Source organism: Microplitis demolitor, chromosome 3, assembly GCF_026212275.2.
Source record: "Microplitis demolitor isolate Queensland-Clemson2020A chromosome 3, iyMicDemo2.1a, whole genome shotgun sequence".
Taxonomy (NCBI): domain Eukaryota; kingdom Metazoa; phylum Arthropoda; class Insecta; order Hymenoptera; family Braconidae; genus Microplitis; species Microplitis demolitor.
This window is the reverse complement of record NC_068547.1, coordinates 9,444,016-9,460,741: the sequence shown is the minus strand read 5'-3', so window position 1 is coordinate 9,460,741 and position 16,726 is coordinate 9,444,016. Positions and strand designations below refer to the sequence as shown.

The 16,726-nt window shown below is 29.5% G+C and overlaps 2 protein-coding genes across 15 annotated transcripts in view; one reads left to right on the top strand and one right to left on the bottom strand.

Annotated features, from left to right (window-relative positions):
• Window positions 1-16,673, bottom strand: part of LOC103580580 (homeotic protein Sex combs reduced) — a 127,820-nt gene extending 111,147 nt beyond the window's left edge. For 4 of the 13 annotated variants that reach the window (XR_008403426.1, XR_008403420.1, XR_008403419.1 and 1 more), the window contains exons 1-4: window positions 5,991-6,083; window positions 5,349-5,486; window positions 290-647; window positions 46-165 (exon numbers count right to left, since the gene is read on the bottom strand). The gene's annotated coding sequence lies outside the window, so the exon portion shown is untranslated. Of the gene's footprint in view, window positions 1-45; window positions 166-289; window positions 648-5,348; window positions 5,487-5,990; window positions 6,325-16,494 lie in introns of those variants that run through there. The other 9 variants (XR_001345108.2, XR_008403418.1, XR_008403421.1 and 6 more) reach the window with 9 other exon arrangements.
• LOC103579972 (neprilysin-2) lies at window positions 141-6,856 on the top strand. 2 transcript variants are annotated; one of them, XM_014440482.2, is made up of 8 exons: window positions 141-230; window positions 292-368; window positions 2,620-2,673; window positions 2,744-3,007; window positions 3,100-3,293; window positions 3,366-4,338; window positions 5,692-5,941; window positions 6,018-6,856. In XM_014440482.2, the coding sequence occupies exons 2-7, from the start codon at window positions 299-301 to the stop codon at window positions 5,763-5,765; spliced, it is 1,629 nt and encodes a 542-aa protein (XP_014295968.1). In that variant the 5' UTR covers window positions 141-230; window positions 292-298; the 3' UTR covers window positions 5,766-5,941; window positions 6,018-6,856. The 2 variants fall into 2 exon arrangements, with proteins under 2 accessions (XP_014295968.1, XP_014295969.2); XM_014440483.2 differs by having other exon boundaries at window positions 2,205-2,673.
• Window positions 16,674-16,726: the final 53 nt, after the last annotated feature.

Here is a 16,726-nt window from a genome sequence, read left to right as displayed (position 1 = left end):
TGTTCAATTTATTAATGTTGGGTTTTTCGTGCCCAGGCAAATTACCTTTGAGAATAGCGATGGAATTCGATACGTTAATACACATTTTGTTAATGATCGAGAGGTACATGTATAATATATAATATATACGCATGAATGCTGATGAAAATTATCAATAACATGAAGCTTTGGTCAAATCAAGGCATCGTTGTTGTATCGAAGCCATACCGAATAAAATAAATTATAAAGTTGTAAGTTATTATTATTGTGATTGTGTGATAAATTTTAAATTTGCTATTTTTTCACTTACAGAAATAAAATGAGGGCAAGTTGGTTCATATTATTTCTCTCAGTAATGGCGGCTGAACATGTGAACGACAAAATAAAATGTAAGCCTAGTTAGAATTTTTTTCAACGGTTGATTTTTTTCTGCTTCTGTTTTTAAATCGTGTATCCAAAGCTAAAATTTGAAACCTTGTTAGAATCTATAAATTCTAGCATCAAGAAAGCATAGAACTTACTGAGTATTTATTTTGTATAGAAAAACAACTCCTATATAAAACCTATAATTGTCAATTACGGGTAAAAATGATATGTTTATTCGGTATATAGGCGTTGAAATATTGAATTATAGTCTAGGATCCGGCATTTAAAAATCCGACCCACACCTGTTAATTGAATTAAACAATGTTGTAATACACAGAAAAAAAAATAAACTTGGTTCAAGTAAATTATTTTCTTCAAAATATCATTCTTGTTTCAAGCAACTAAACTTCTCAATTAAAAAAAAAAGTTCATTCTCGAATAAATAAATTATAACTCTTCAATGAAGAATAAAAATTTTTCTTTCAAGAATAACATTCTTGAAAGAAGCGTTTTTTGTGTTCAAACAAGATGCATATTTATTCCTCCCAAGAATTTTTTTCTCTTGATTTGAGGCCGATAGTATTGACTCAGGATGATACTGACTTAGTTTGAGTATGGCGAATTCTTTGAATCAGGATGTAATTTTGATTATATTTTATTACTACAATAGTTGTTTATACTAATTTTTAATTTGGAAGTTTAATACATATTTTTATTTTAAAAAAATAAAAATTATTTATGCTAAAAATTTAAATAATATTTTCGTTCAATGACCACATATTCAATAATAGAAAATTTGAGGTTACCCAGTAAATAAACATTGACAATTGAATACATTTACTGTGAAAATCTTTAAAGTTTGAACACACTAATTATTTACTACTTTAGATATTGTGATAACGAAATTTATTCATATATGAAATATATTTATATCCATTAAACACAAATAATTATTAACGGCGAGATTTATGTTTTGATGTTCATGCATAGTTATGAACTTACGATTAAAATCTAACTACATTAACTGAAAATTGAGAAAAACAAGCAAATACACTAGACTCATTGAGGCGCCACCTGGCGTCAAAATTTTTACTTCATCCAAGTAAATCTGTTACTTGGTTTAAGAGTTAGATTTATTGTGTGAAAAAGATGTACTTTTGAACCAAGCATTTACAAATCTTGATTTAAGAATCCTAAAACTCCTTGAGCCAAGGAATAAATTCTTGAAGCAAAAAAAATTGAATTTTTCAAACTAGTATTCTTAGTTCAAGAATATTTCACTTGAATCAAGTCAATTTTTTTTCTGTGTAGCTTATTTCAATATAAAGAACTTAAGAATGTATTAATAGCCAGTAAACTCCTGCTGCCATTAACTTTAATTAATTAATTTGTCATTAAATTTTATACAACAGTTTCCCTCACGTGTTAATTAAATTTTTCAATTGCCAGATCATAGTATAGTATACCATAAAATAATAAATAACAAGCTGCTACCTTTATAACTGCTACACGGAAAAAAATCTAGCTATTGCTGTCTATCTAGGATATTGCTGTTAATAATATTTATTAATATTAATAATAGTTAAGACTACGCTATTCATTTGATTTACACTCTATAATAACGAATTAGTGAAAATCATGTGACAATTACTATTTTGCAGTGAATAGTCACTTATTGCCAGTGAACAGTATGTATGCCACTATTCGAATTAGTAACATACTTGTCACTTGTAAACAGTGAATAGTCACTATTTTCACTATTTTAAATTTAAGAGAGCTGAAGTTACTAATAAACAGATTGTAATTTTTGTGAACTGTAGAGTATTTAATGCATATATTTAATTAATTTTTTTTTACAGATCAAAAATCGTTGAATCGCATAATAAATGTATTACTAAAACGTTTAGGAATAATTTAATATTTTCTTGATATAATTTGCTATTTGATTGATAAGAAATGCGAATGAATTAGCAATAAAAGTAATAATACAGCAATTTTTCAGATTAACATATAGTATTAATTACTATTTTGTAATTTTTACTATACATTTAGTAATAAAAAGTAAAAGTAATGCTCTTACTGATATGTATTAGAATTTCTTACTAAAATGTGTTAAATATTAAAATATTTGTGAGACTCGTTTTCTCCATGTATTGAAAATCGAAATTCATGTTATTTCCCGTAATTACAAACGAGAAAAATTTCAATTATTAAGTGTCAAAGGAACCGCGTTTTGATTACGCCCGGCATCTCCTTATATTTTCATATTTACAGCAATTTACGACTCCTGTACCACACGCCAGTGTTTTCTGGATCTCATGGAATTCGGTAAGAACTAATAGATATGTTATCATTTATTTATTACTGCAAAAGTTAAAAATTTATTGTCGTATTTCAGAGCTTAAAATATTTAATAACATCAACATGAGCGTTGACCCCTGTGACAATTTTTATGAATTCGCTTGTGGCAATTTTGACAATAATCCTTCTGATCTTGTTCAACAGAAAGAGCATAGAAATTTTTTTGAGGTTTCTGATATTTTCGACCGAATGGAACATTTAATACAGACGAGTGATTCATCTCATCTATCTCGACCTTTTAATTTATTGAAAAATTACATGACCGCCTGTTGTAATATGAATAACAATCATGTGTATTCATGTAATTAAATTTTTTTATATTTACAATAACCGATTATTTTGTAGAAATTATATTAATGAAGAAAAATATTATTTTAATATTTAATGGCAAAGACAACAAATTGGATTATTTGAATGAATTGATATCTAAATTAGGCGGCTGGCCGCTACTACAAGGTGACAAATGGAACGAGACTAATTTCGATTGGATTGATTTTGTTCACAAAGCGCAAGAAAATGGTGTTGATTATGATGTTTTTATAATTAAAGGGCTATGGCATCACGGAAACTTTACGCAATTTTTATCTGTAAGTAATTTAAATGATTATATTTTTAATGAGAGCAGATGCATATTTCAATATATGGGTTTCCATAAATAGTTGTCTCCCCCAAACGTCGAACTTGACCATAAAGAAGACAATAAACTAAATTTTGATAAGTTGACGGCTTATGTTAATTTTGTAACCGATGTTGCTGAATTTCTGGGAGCTAACAGAACACTAACTAAAAGAGGACTCAAGAAATCAGTAATATTTGAAATGAAACTTTACAATATAAGCAATAATAATAATACATTTTCATTAACTAATGGAAATAAAACTTACGGAATGTCTGTGAAAGAAGCGATTGAAAAATGGCCGTGTATTGATTGGATTAAGTTATTAAATCCACCAATGCTGCCGCGACCCTACTTTACAAATGAATCGATAATTTTTATTCAAAATCGCGACTTTATAACAAGATTTGAAAAATTGCTTAAAAAAACTCCCAAAAAAGTGTTAGCCAATTACGCAATGTGGAAGACAATTCAAAACTTGATTCCCTTTGTCCACTCTACGACTCTAATTAGATTATTGAGTACTTATTACCAAACAGTACGTCTCCCGTCAGTTTTTCAACTGCCTTCATGTTCCTCAAGTTTACAAGATAGTTTGAAAGAATTGAAGTTGTCTCACTATGTACATCATTACCCACTTGACGGTAAAGTGAAGAGTCGCGTTAATCTGATGGCTCTAGATGTTCGTCAAAAATTAATAAGTATCATAAACAGGACAAATACCTTGGATGATGAATCCCGAAATAAACTCATTAGAGACATTGATTCTATAGAATTAATCCTTGGTTATCCTGAGGTATTGTTGGATGACAAAAAAATGGAAGAGTATTACCAAGGACTCGAAATTACGTCTGCTGATTTCTTAAAGAGTTTTTACAATGCTCTGGTATTTAAATTCAATAAACAATTCGTTGCAGCTTTGAAGCCAAGTGATGAAGTTAGTTGGAAGGATATACTGAATAACAAGATTGTGACAACTTCGAATGGTTTCAACATTAAACACTCTCATATAATTGGTAATATAATATTTAACAAGATAATATTCCTCAAGGCAGTATTCTACTTTGAGCGTTCGAAAAAAAGTTATTTTTAATACACTTTTCATTAGATTATGAATAGAGATAAAAGAGAGGTGCTACAAATTGAAAAAAGAATTTTCTTTCCCGTGTAAAAAAAAAATCTTTCCAAAAAAATTCCAACAAAGTTACACATGTGGAACTTCTGAACAGGAGACCGATTAGAACTTCGAATGAGACTGTTTTGGAACGTTAGTATTTTTAATGTTGACAAAAAAGTTTTTATGAGCAAATTTAAAATCAAAAAAGGACATTGTTTGAACTTTTTTGAAATTTTTGATGGACGTTTTTTTTAGTTTTGTAAAAAATTCAAATGTAGTGATTTTTGAACTATTTTTGACATGTTTTTGGAACGTCTTTATTCAACAAGAGATGTAAAAGTAGTGATTCTGAAATATTCTTGGACCATTTTTTTTAGTCCATAAAAAAAGTCCAAAGTGGTAATTCTAGAACTTTTTGTAATGTCCATAAAAAATTCCACAAAAGTTCCGTCAAGGACGTCCTTTTTAGACTCTAGATTTTCTCATGAAAGCTTTTTTACCATCAATATTACTAGCGTTCCAAAACTGTTCCATTCGAAGTTCCAATTGTTATTACTTTTTTGTTTTTTATAATTTTGAATTCTAAAATTGTCAAAAAGTTACTTTATAGTGTTCTTTATAATACCGGTTCAGTTAAATAATAAAAAATTAATATTAACTTATTGAAAAATAAATTTATTTAGCTGAAAACAGAGCTCAAGATGGTGGCGTGCGAGAGTTGCAATTCTAATATAATGCAGCCGCGATTTGAACACAAAATCAAAATCTAATTTCTCTTGAAGTACTTTTAATATTCTCTTTCTATAAGTACTGTAACACTTACTAAACTCATGATGTCAAAAGTTTTTCATACATTTGAATGAATAATATTACAAATAATTAAATATTTATGTTAAACATATAACGTACGTGTTAATCACACTGTTGACTATACATCTGTATAAGCTCAGATTAGATACATCGCACATCAAGTGTACGCTGGTCCGCTGATGGCTTTGAGTGTTCCAATTGCAGCATTTTTAGGTTTTCAAATGATGCCCTTTGCTACTTAATGATAAAAATCAAATGATAAAACAATAAAAAATTAGTATAAAATTTTATAACATATTATTCTCAATACATCTATTAAAGTATTGATATAAGCCCCACGTAATCTCATTGAAAATTCATGAAAAATAGCTTTTTTTTAAGCGCTTAAAATAAAATACTGCTCTAAGTTCGGTAATTTACTATAATTTATGAAACTTTAAAGTTCTAGGTATTCTAATTCTCGAAATTTTTTTTTTAACATCAATCGCCCAAATTATTCAAATTATGGTTTGCTAGGATACATTATTGGCCACGAAATAGGGCATTCTGTTGATTACTAAAAAATATTTATTGATGATTACGGATTTGAGCGCGACCGATGGAGTAAAGTTTCTAAAGATCAATTTCATGAAAAAGAAAAGTGTCTCATTGAACAACTTAGTAACTTCACTGTTAGAGGAACTGAACAAAAAGTTGGTGCAAATATTCTATAATGTTACGTGTTAGTAAATTAAAATATACTTCTCTAATGCTGCTGCATTTTTACAGCTGGACGGTAAATTTTTGCTAGCAGAAAATTTTGCTGACCACATTGGCATAAGAACCGCTTATTCAGCCTATCAAGATTGGGTCAAAGTACATGGAACGGAACCAATATTTCCTAACTTGCCTTATAATTCCAATCAATTGTTTTGGCTGTCTTACGCGAATCAAGAATGCGCATCGACGTTGGTATTAGGAAAGCTGAATGAAAAGGATCCACATCCTCCGAAAGATAAACGTGTTATCGTACCACTTTCGAATACTCCTGAATTTTCGAAAGATTTCAACTGTCCCCTAGGATCGAAAATGAATCCTGTTAAAAAATGTAGCATATTTGAATAGAAATTCCACGTGAACTTTATCTCAGCTGACATGTATGAACTAACTCGTATTTATAAATTATTAAAAAAATAAAACGCGGAAAGTAGTGTAAGAAAAAGCTAAATGTTAGTAAGATACAACTAGTGTCTTTGTGTGCTCGTGTATCATATACAAAGATGAATTGATACCAAAATTTTGATCACAGTCTCCAACTCCTAGATTTTTTCCACTTGATAAGCAGGTTATTGAACCACTTTCAAACATCTTAGAGTTTTTAAAAGACTCTAAGTGTCCCTAACGGTCTTCGATGAGTCCCAAAAACAAATGCATTGTTCTCTAGTGTAGAATTATCCGGAGATCAAAACTTATTGTTATCAAAAAAATTATTATGCAATAAAATGATTTTATAAAAAGAAAAATATCTAAATTACGTCATTCGCAAAATTTAACACTTTCTCCTTTTGGAAAATACATGGAGAAATACATACTCCATATAAATAAATTATGGTATATATAACTATCAATCTGAAGAGTATATTCTGATCACAATATAGAAAATAAATTTTAATATATTTTTATGATTTCCTGGTTGACGATTTGAGTTAGAACATAAGTAATATCCTCAAATAGTTTAATAACACCCTTTATACAATATTAAAAAGCACTTATAATATTTGCATGTTTAATTCATTTACCAAATACAATGAATTTATCAGCGAATGATCATTAATAAAACGCTATTCAACACAAATCACTTCGAATAGTGCTTCAAGAATTAGTATTTAAAGTAGCAATGATCACAAATACAACATTAATCGCTTCAAATAGTGCTGCAAGATTTATTAGCCAGAGTACTAATGACCACTAATAAAACATTATTTAAAATTAGCCATTTCCAATAGTGTTGCAAGATTCATTTTTCGAAGTACTAATGAAAACTATTAAAACACTATCCAGCACTTATCACATCCAACAGTATTGTAAGATTCACTAGTCAGAGTACTAATGGTCACTAATGATCACTAATAAAGTTTTTTTCCGTAAGAGTTCATATACCTTAGAAATGGTTTCAAATAATTGTTTTATTTGTGTTTAATAAAATTTATATTTGCAGTTGAGCCAAATATACATATTATTAAATACAAATAAATTTTACTAACATTGAGTAAACTTGTCTCTCAGTGTAAGTCAGAATAAATTTAACAGCATGAGTTAGAAACATACTATATTTATGTCATCTCTTGGCATTTATATGCATCGAAGATGACTATTTTGACACTAATAAAGTTAATACATATTTTATCAATCGACTTATTGTGACAGTGAACAAAAAGGGAAACAGCCATATTTTTAGACACATTTACGGTGTTCGATATAATGACAGTTAAATAGGATATAAATTATATAACTGGGACGTAAGCTATAATCTATGAAATATCAAACTATGTTATTCTATAAAAATTTAACATCATACACTGAAACGATAGCAATAATCAGTTGAGGATTTAAAAAATACTAAAAAAGAAACCAACAGAGAAAGTAAGATCGAACAAGAAACTGGAGTCCAAGGTGAGTGTATCAAACCCAAGTTACAGACTTTGCTCATTTGTCGCTTATTATTTGTAACTCTAGTGTTCCTACGGTATCCATTTAATCTCTCTCAGTGAGGAACATTTCTTTGATCAACGCGAGACCGCATCTGCTGTGCAATATCTCAGGCCATACCCGCAACCAGCTTCTCAGGCACAAGCTTCCTGTCTTTCTTGCACCAGGGCATTAGTCCATGTCAACTGCTAGCTCGCGAATAGTGTATTTTATACTGCTACCAGGACTCTACTTTACGTTCCTTGGATAGGAGTAATAATCCATGTTTTTCTAGCGTTGAAAGAAAATTCAAACAACAATTTATGATAGCCATTTTCAATGAACAAATCTATATTTTTAGAAAACCGAGCTCTGGCACGATAAATTAATGAGTCTACACACAAATAATGAGTATGTTTTCCAAGAACACCTAGAGTCGAATAAATTTTTCTACATATGAAATCCACAGCTATTTGTTCCCCTTTAAACTCTGTTAAAATGAATCAGTGAAAAGTACTTCGATCAATGAATATTCTCTGCACAAATACTCTCAAGTATATCATTTATTTAGTCACTGATATAATGGAGACTTATTCGTAGTGAATATCCATTGAGTTGCAGTACTTTTCACAAATAAGTCAAAAAAACCACGTCACTTTCGATTTGATTTAGACTTTTTCGTCTTCAATCGTGATTAAGTAAGTCAGTTAAGTCTAAACCAACGCGTAAACTCAATGTATTTCATATCTGTAGAAAAAAAGTCGAGTTTGTCTTGTGAAAAACGGCTTTAAATTTCGACTTGATATACTAATTTCGAATTAGGAATTGTTTATTCGAAGAAAAACGCAAAACTTATCAACGACCACACACGCATTAGTGGGATTCGAACCCGGGACCCTACGCACAAAAGACAGGCGCTTTAACTGCTACACTACCGATTGTGGCTCCGAAGTTTGGTTATGATATTAAAATATAATTTGGTACCAGCCAGGAATTCCAAAAGTACGTCGAACTTAGGTAACGCTGAAATTTTTCTAATAACAGCCAAATTTGGCATACCTAATTTTGGCAAGTCCTCGGTCATTCCAATTCGGTTTTAATCACACATATGTGTTATATAACATAGAGAATCAGTTATGTAAACACACTGTAAAGTTAGGATAGACACTGTAAAGTTAGGTTAGTAACTTTTTTCTCCATAGTGCATTTATCTATTTATTTCCCTTTTCTAATTTTCAACTAGCAGTTGTAATGGTATAAAATTTTCAGTTACTATTTCTGCCTGTATTTTTGCAATTAACTACACAAAAACAATTATTTACCATTTTAACACTGTTTTTATTTACTTATTCACAACGAAAGTATGATTTAGCGCGTATTTTGTGCACTGTGTAAGCTCTGGTCGATTCGGTAGTCTCTACTCTATTGCACCCTGCCAATAGTTAATTACGTGACATATTGAGGCGTAAGTGAGCATCTCTATAGATACACGGAGAGAAAATTATAGTAACAGTTACAATATATTATGGAAATGGTTCCCATGGTAACTGGTTTTTTTGAAATGTTGATTATAGGAACGGCACCCATATATATTATGGTAACCATTCCTATAATTATGAATATAATTCCCATACGGTATCGGAATAGTTCCTATGGAATTATGGTAATCGTTACTATGTACGTATGGTAATGGTTACTATAATATTATGGTAATCGTTACCATAATATTATAGGAACAGTTACCATGATATTATGGGAATGGTTACCATAATATTATAGGAACAGTTACCATAATATTATAGGAATAGTTACCATAATATTATGGGAATGGTTACCATAATATTATGGTAATGGTTACTATAATATTATGGGAATGGTTACCATAATATTATGGGAATGGTTACCATATATTATGGGAATGGTTACCATAATATTATGGTAATGGTTACCATAATATTTAGAAATTATAATAATTTTTTTTTTCTAAAGAATTTTGCAGTGTAAATTATTATGAAGTTATTTATTATTATTGTTATTTACAAATTAATTTTTATCTGACCAAAAATAATATTTTATTGTAATATAGTTTCACAAAAAGATTAAATATACTAAAAAAACGCTTATTACAAAAAAAAAATTATCATAATTTCTAAATATTATGGTAACCATTCCCATAATACTATGGTAACCATTGCCATAATATTATGGTAACCATTCCCATAATATTATGGTAACCATCCCCATAATATTATGGTAACCATTCCCATAATATTATGGTAACCATTACCATATACGCTTAGGAACTGTTACAATGTGGTTATAGGATTGGTTCCTATTTGCTTATGGGAACTATTCCTATGAGTATGGTAATCATTACCATGATTCTTTCACATGCGATATGGGAACTGTTACCATAATGATAGGAATTGTTACGATATTTATGGAAACCTTCCGAAAAAGTATGGGTCTATATCCCATAATCCCAAGTAATCATTACCATAACGGTATGGGATGATATTTCATAAACGTACTAGGAACAGTTCCTTTAATTTTTTCTCCGTGTAATAGCTGCTGAATTTTCATTTTTATTATAATTATAGAAATATATTTGAATGCTTATGAAATTTTGGATAAATATAGTAGATAAACTTTTCACTGTAATACGGAGAGAATTTTGTAGTGAAATTTATCATCTAGCTACAGTAAAATTTTTAAACTCAACTCGATAGGAGTGAATATCATTTAAATTATTAGATAAACAATCTGAATTGTAGTATCTACCAACTATATGACAAAATTTACAATTATTGATGATTTGTTTTGTTTAACCGTGTATGTGATGAATTTCACTTACTACTTGGATGATTGCTATTTTGATAATCATACCCAATCATTTAAAGTTATCAATAACAGCTCTATTATTTGGGAAGTTTTGTTATATCTGGACTTAAACAATTGTATTGTTATTCATTTTAATTATTTGAAGGTCTAAAATTTCATAGCTAAAATATGGATGCAAATAAAGGATTTAAATTTATAAAAATTTATCCTCCCGTAAAAAATGAATCATATATGGCCATGCATGGAGCATTCATACATGGAATTGGCCAGACATGGCTATGTATAGCTATACATAGCTTGATACGACCATATATGACTTGATATGACTATGTATAGAAATTTTAACTAAATTAAAAAAAAAAAATTTTAATTTTTTTTTTTCTAATTATTTTGGCGACGCAGAGATTATCAGATATGCGAACAATTGAATTCCTAATCGAAATGGAAATTTTTAATTCAGAGAAAAAACGCTAGACTTATCAATGACCGCATCCACTTTAGTAGGATTCGAATCCGGGACTTTCCGTACGAGAGACCAACGCTTTGATGACTAGGCTATACGACCGACCGTAACAACCAAGTTTAGTTGTGCTATGTAATGTTCAAAGAATACAATCACTTTCGAAAAAGCATAATATAATCATCAATATGCTGTTAGTGATATCAAAAACATTTCCTATTTTTTAAAACTACAACATCTCTTTTATAAGTAATTGTAATAGTTAGCTAAACCCGTGAAGAATAAATCATACAAGGCCATGCATGGCCGTATATGGCTCATATATAAAGTATATATGGCCATACAAATTTTTTTAATACAGTCATGCATGACTATACATGGCCTTGTATGGTTCATGTATGACCATGCATGACTGTATTAAAAAAGTTTATATGCCTATGTATGACCATATATGAGCCATATTCGGCCATGCATGGCTATGTATGATTCATTTTTCACGGGCTGTTTTTTGTTTCAGAATTTTTATAACCTTGAATAGTAACAATTACCGTCTCCGATTGTAACTATTATAATCTTTAATACTTACAATTAGCATCTTCGATAGTAATCGTCACCACTATCAATTGTTACTGTTATCATTATCAATAGTAAAACTAGTTATTTTACCACTGAAAAATTTTGCTAACTATTGCAAATAGTTGAAATTAAAAATTTAGTATCGTAAATAGTATAATTAAATTTTCTCCGTGTATTACCAATGATTGATTTAAATAAATCCTAGTCTAGAATTAATCCGTTTTGTCGTTCATGAATAAATTTTTGAATCAATGGTATTTTTGAAACCTACTCACCTTATTATGATAAAATTATTCAAAAAAATTAACCCTAGGATAATTCAATAGATAGATTTCTAAGAAATTTACTCGAAATTACCAGAAGAAAAATTTTGCAGCATGAAAATGAGAAATTAAAGTATTAGGAAACAATTTTGGTTTCCGATCAAATATTCTATTTATCGATCTTTTTTAAACATTACCTTTTTTTAAGATTATTTCATATCAAAAGTATACTGTGGAAAAGATACTTTTTATGATTGAATGTGAAAAATAAAGATGGAAAAAAAGAGTGACGGGTAAAGATAGGTAAAGAGAGAAAAAAAAAAAAAAGAAACGAATATAAGAACAGAGGCTTAGGTAGCTACTTGCTTTCGGGTTGAAACGGGGAGCCGCCCTATGTTTGTGCTCTCGCCAGGGAGCACAGAGAGAAATGGCGAAATATTTATCAGTGTTGTCTCCCCTTGCCTTTGCATCCCTTTCTCTTGAGATCTTGCTTCTCTATCTCCATCCCGCTGTTCTAAATCCATTCGCCTGTTCACCGAGCCTTGTTTTCTCTTCCGTTCTCCGTGAGCTCTTCTGATGGCCTTTTACGTCACGGTGCACGTATGGATACTCAATCTTCACACGCTCGACTTTGACAGCTGTCCGAATCGCGGATCTATTCGTTCACCCATACCAATTATTTGCTCTCAACTACATATTTTCTAGAAATCCATTGAACGAACAGCTTATAAAATATCTCTTATCTGAGACATGTCTTTTAAAGTTTATATATATTTATGTCTAAAAATGATCATTCAACGAAATTATTCTTGAAATAACTTTAAAGAAAAAATTCAATTCATATGAGAATAAATCGTAGAATGAAATTAAAACAGTGGTCGTTAACATATAATTAACGTTTTATTCCGTTTCACGAAATCGAATAATTTACTATATTCTATGTACAAAATAATTATGTATTTTATCACATTATTAATAAAATCTAGACTAGAACTTCTATAGGTTTGTATCCCGATGTCAATAGGTTTTCAAGGACCACATTAGATTAATCTATTAGTTAATTATACAAAATGATCAATACTTCAAAACTGAACAATAAATTTTTTATTGATATAAGTAGTAATTTACGGTAGAATTTATCCTTCAAGTAGAACTAGTTCAAATTATGAGCATACATGGAAAAAACAGTTCTGTAAATATTACATATAAGTCTGGGAATTTAGAAAAGTTTCTCTATTAGTTAGCTTCTGTAATATTTACAAAATAAAACATGTTATTTTTATATTGCGAATTCCGTAAACTTAAGATAATAGTGTTTACATTTTGAGGCTGTAATAATTACGAAGTGAAACTGCCCTTATGGATAAAAACTAATGAACACTTATGAACACCATTTAAAACTCATTAATGTTTTTTTTTAAATTATTTTCGAAGAACTGAAAATTTAAAAAAAGAAAAAGATTTCCAAGAAAACAATCCAAAATATTTGAAATTTTTTTTGTCTGACAAACCTCAAAAATTATAAAACTACTCTATAACGATAAGATCATACTTATGGACACAGATAAAAAACACAGCAGGATTATTCCTGTAGCTGCAATAGGACTATTCCTGTAGCTGCAACAGAACTAGCTCTGTAAATACTGCAGTACATTTCTGTTGCAGCGACAGGCTTGTCCTCGTAGCTGTAACAAGGTGGGTTCTGTAGCTGCTACAGAACATTTATGTTGCAGCAACAAACTCATGTTACAGGGCCTTTTTCTATTACAGCAACAGATCTTTTTATTCGTGTACAATGAAATGTATATTATTCAGCATTTAAGAAATAATTCAATTTAGGGTCGGTGCTTTTTTCGTTATCACACTCAAGTCGATGACCGGTACTATTCTTGTTGCACTTGCGCAGTAAAAAAAAACTTTGCCCATGTTTTTCTCTCAAACAAATGAACATTTTTGAAAACTGAAAACGTAGTTTGTTCGATAGTAGAGTAATGCATCGATCCTTATTCTTAATTTTACCTTTGGAGGTTTTGTTTGAGAGAAAAACTTGAACAAAAATTACTATAGACCCTCCTCAAATATAAATAATTTTTATTGCATTTAGTGCTTTCTAGAAACCATTTAGCAAACAGTCACTGATTTATAATGAATAGCTTGCCACTAATAAAAACAGTAGTATATGTTATTTTGAATAATGAGTATTCATTAACTTTTACTTTGCTGTTTACTAATTCAATTTAAAAAAAGTCAAAGCCATAAAATTATAATATCTGAGAGTAAAAAAGTCGTTGCACAAATAATAATTTTTTGTTTTTAAATTTTTATTTTACTGTTTTGTATGTGAACCGTTATAAATACATAATTGCGTATCTGACACTTAGTGGTTACATAGCTACGTAGGCTGGTACACAAACTAACCAGGATTGAGATGTCAAACACCCGTGGCGCTTGATAAATATCCTTCATTTACTGAAACAAGAAGATGTACAATGACTATGATGCAACTTGATGAGTCGAGTTGAATCTAGTTAAAGTACTCAGAGAGTCGCCAAATCCATTAGTGTTTCTTGAAAATGTATAACATTCAAGCGTGTAGTTAAAGTGTCATTTTTCAGTTCAACCCATAACTCAACTAAAATAATGATAAAATGTTATAAAAACTATTTCTTACAAAATAATGTTTTTTTAGTACGTAATAAGTTATACAATTTAATCAATGTTTAAACAGTTAATTATAAAATAAGGATGACCTAACGGAAGCTTAAAATGTAATTTATACAGTAAGCTATACTCAAACTTTAAAGAAATTGTTTTGAGTAGCCAACAACTAGAAAGTTCTCGAAGTAATTTCCACACTCAATAGCAATGCCGAAATATTCAGACCTTACATTATATTTCAGATCAGTACTTCAGTTTACCCCTGAATTTTTCAGCCTCAAAAGCGTAATGCAGTACGGGAAAACGATTTAGATCTGACCAGATATAATTATGAGATTGAGTTCAATTTTCTATTATTGGGTTACACCATCATTACCAAAAAATAAGTACACTACGTTCATGATACTAAAAATATCAAAATCACCAATTATGAACACTAGACGCACTTATTACACTAAAACAATTAATGACATCAAAGACACTAATGACATTAAAGCATTAGTGCGCGAAAATACTGGACCATTAGTTTTTCATGAATGTTATCCAATAATGTTCATTAATATTTTTCCTTAATGAAAACTAATCTTCATAAATAAAAATTAAGGGTCTTTTTTGCCTCGCGAGCCATTACGTATTTTCAATAGTAGATAAATGTAGATCACCCTATTTTGACCCAACACTAAAATAATGACTGACTACATTACTTTTTTATTTTTGAACATTAAAAATCAAAAGTAAAATGATTATTTTTGATTGATTACTGTATCCTATATCAGTTATTGAAACGAGGGAGCGATAGTCAAAAAAGAATTTAAAATAAAATTGATTGCTATTAATTTTTAGCAATAAGTAGCAATTACTTTACGTGAAATTTGACCCGTCAAAAAACTGTGATTATATTTTCAATATTTTTTGAATGTAAGCTACTAATTCTATGGAATAGGTATTTTTAAAATAATTCTAAAATTCTCTCGGAATATTTCTGTCACAAGAACTGAAGATATATAGATAACGCCCTTCACTATATAGACTACTAGAAAAGTGCTTTTAGAAAAATCACACGACATTTATTGCAGGCAAGAAAAGAAACTAGAGTCTCTATCAACGTCCCAGTTTTTCCCGTGACTTTCTTTATTATATAGCTGTACATAGCATTCTGAAAATAGTGATGCTTTATCGCATTTTCGGTTTTTGTTATCTCTGTTTTGTATTATTCGTAAGAATAATATTATGGTGACTGAAAGAATAAAACTAAAAAAGACAAAGAAAATAAAACTATCATAGAATGATACTTGTAAAAGCTGAATAATGCTGGAGTGCAAATTTTCTGGTCACTTCATACAGTTGTGATTTCCTGGGTCAAAAATAAAACACCCTATTTTCTTTTAAAGTTATCGATTTCTTGTCGATTTTCAATAAGATCTCGACTTTTCGACTTGAATTAAATTTTTGTAAGCTTTTAGATCTTTTTTTATCTTACTATGAACTTATTCATATTTTTTTATCTTAATTTGAACTAATTCGTCTTCACTTCGAGCACGACAGTCATACAGGAAAAAATTTATTTCGGTCGAAAAGTTATTATTTGTGTCAACAGAATGCATTCATGGCATCAGCATGACCTTATGAATAGTCTCACCAAAGAAATATTTTATTGTCTATCAATTAAATTATTCAACAGAAAATATTAAATTAATTTTTTTCAATAAATGAATAGTTATTAACCATGATCGAAAATGAAAACTCGAAAAAATCAAAAGTGTATGACTAAAATACTTACGTTGAAATGAAAACTATTTGAGATATGCGTTCAGAGCTCTCTTAGTTACATGCACACCAATTTTTGTAAGCCTAGAAAAAACCGTTAAGATCTGTTCAAATCCAAAATTAGACCTAATACTTTAACAAATGGCCTAACGAACTAAACTTCATCGGTAGCTTTATACAGTAATGAAATATTAAATTGTCTTTTTTTCAAATATTAAATGCTTCCTTATCTAAAAAAAATATTA

Bases quoted from the DNA above. Each gene is read 5' to 3' on its own strand.
- LOC103579972 (XM_014440482.2), top strand. From the start codon at position 299: ATGAGGGCAAGTTGGTTCATATTATTTCTCTCAGTAATGGCGGCTGAA. The intron at 369-2,619 runs GTAAGCCTAGTT...TCATATTTACAG, and splicing joins TGTGAACGACAAAATAAAAT to CAATTTACGACTCCTGTACC. The intron at 4,339-5,691 runs GTAATATAATAT...GAAACTTTAAAG, and splicing joins TAAACACTCTCATATAATTG to TTCTAGGTATTCTAATTCTC.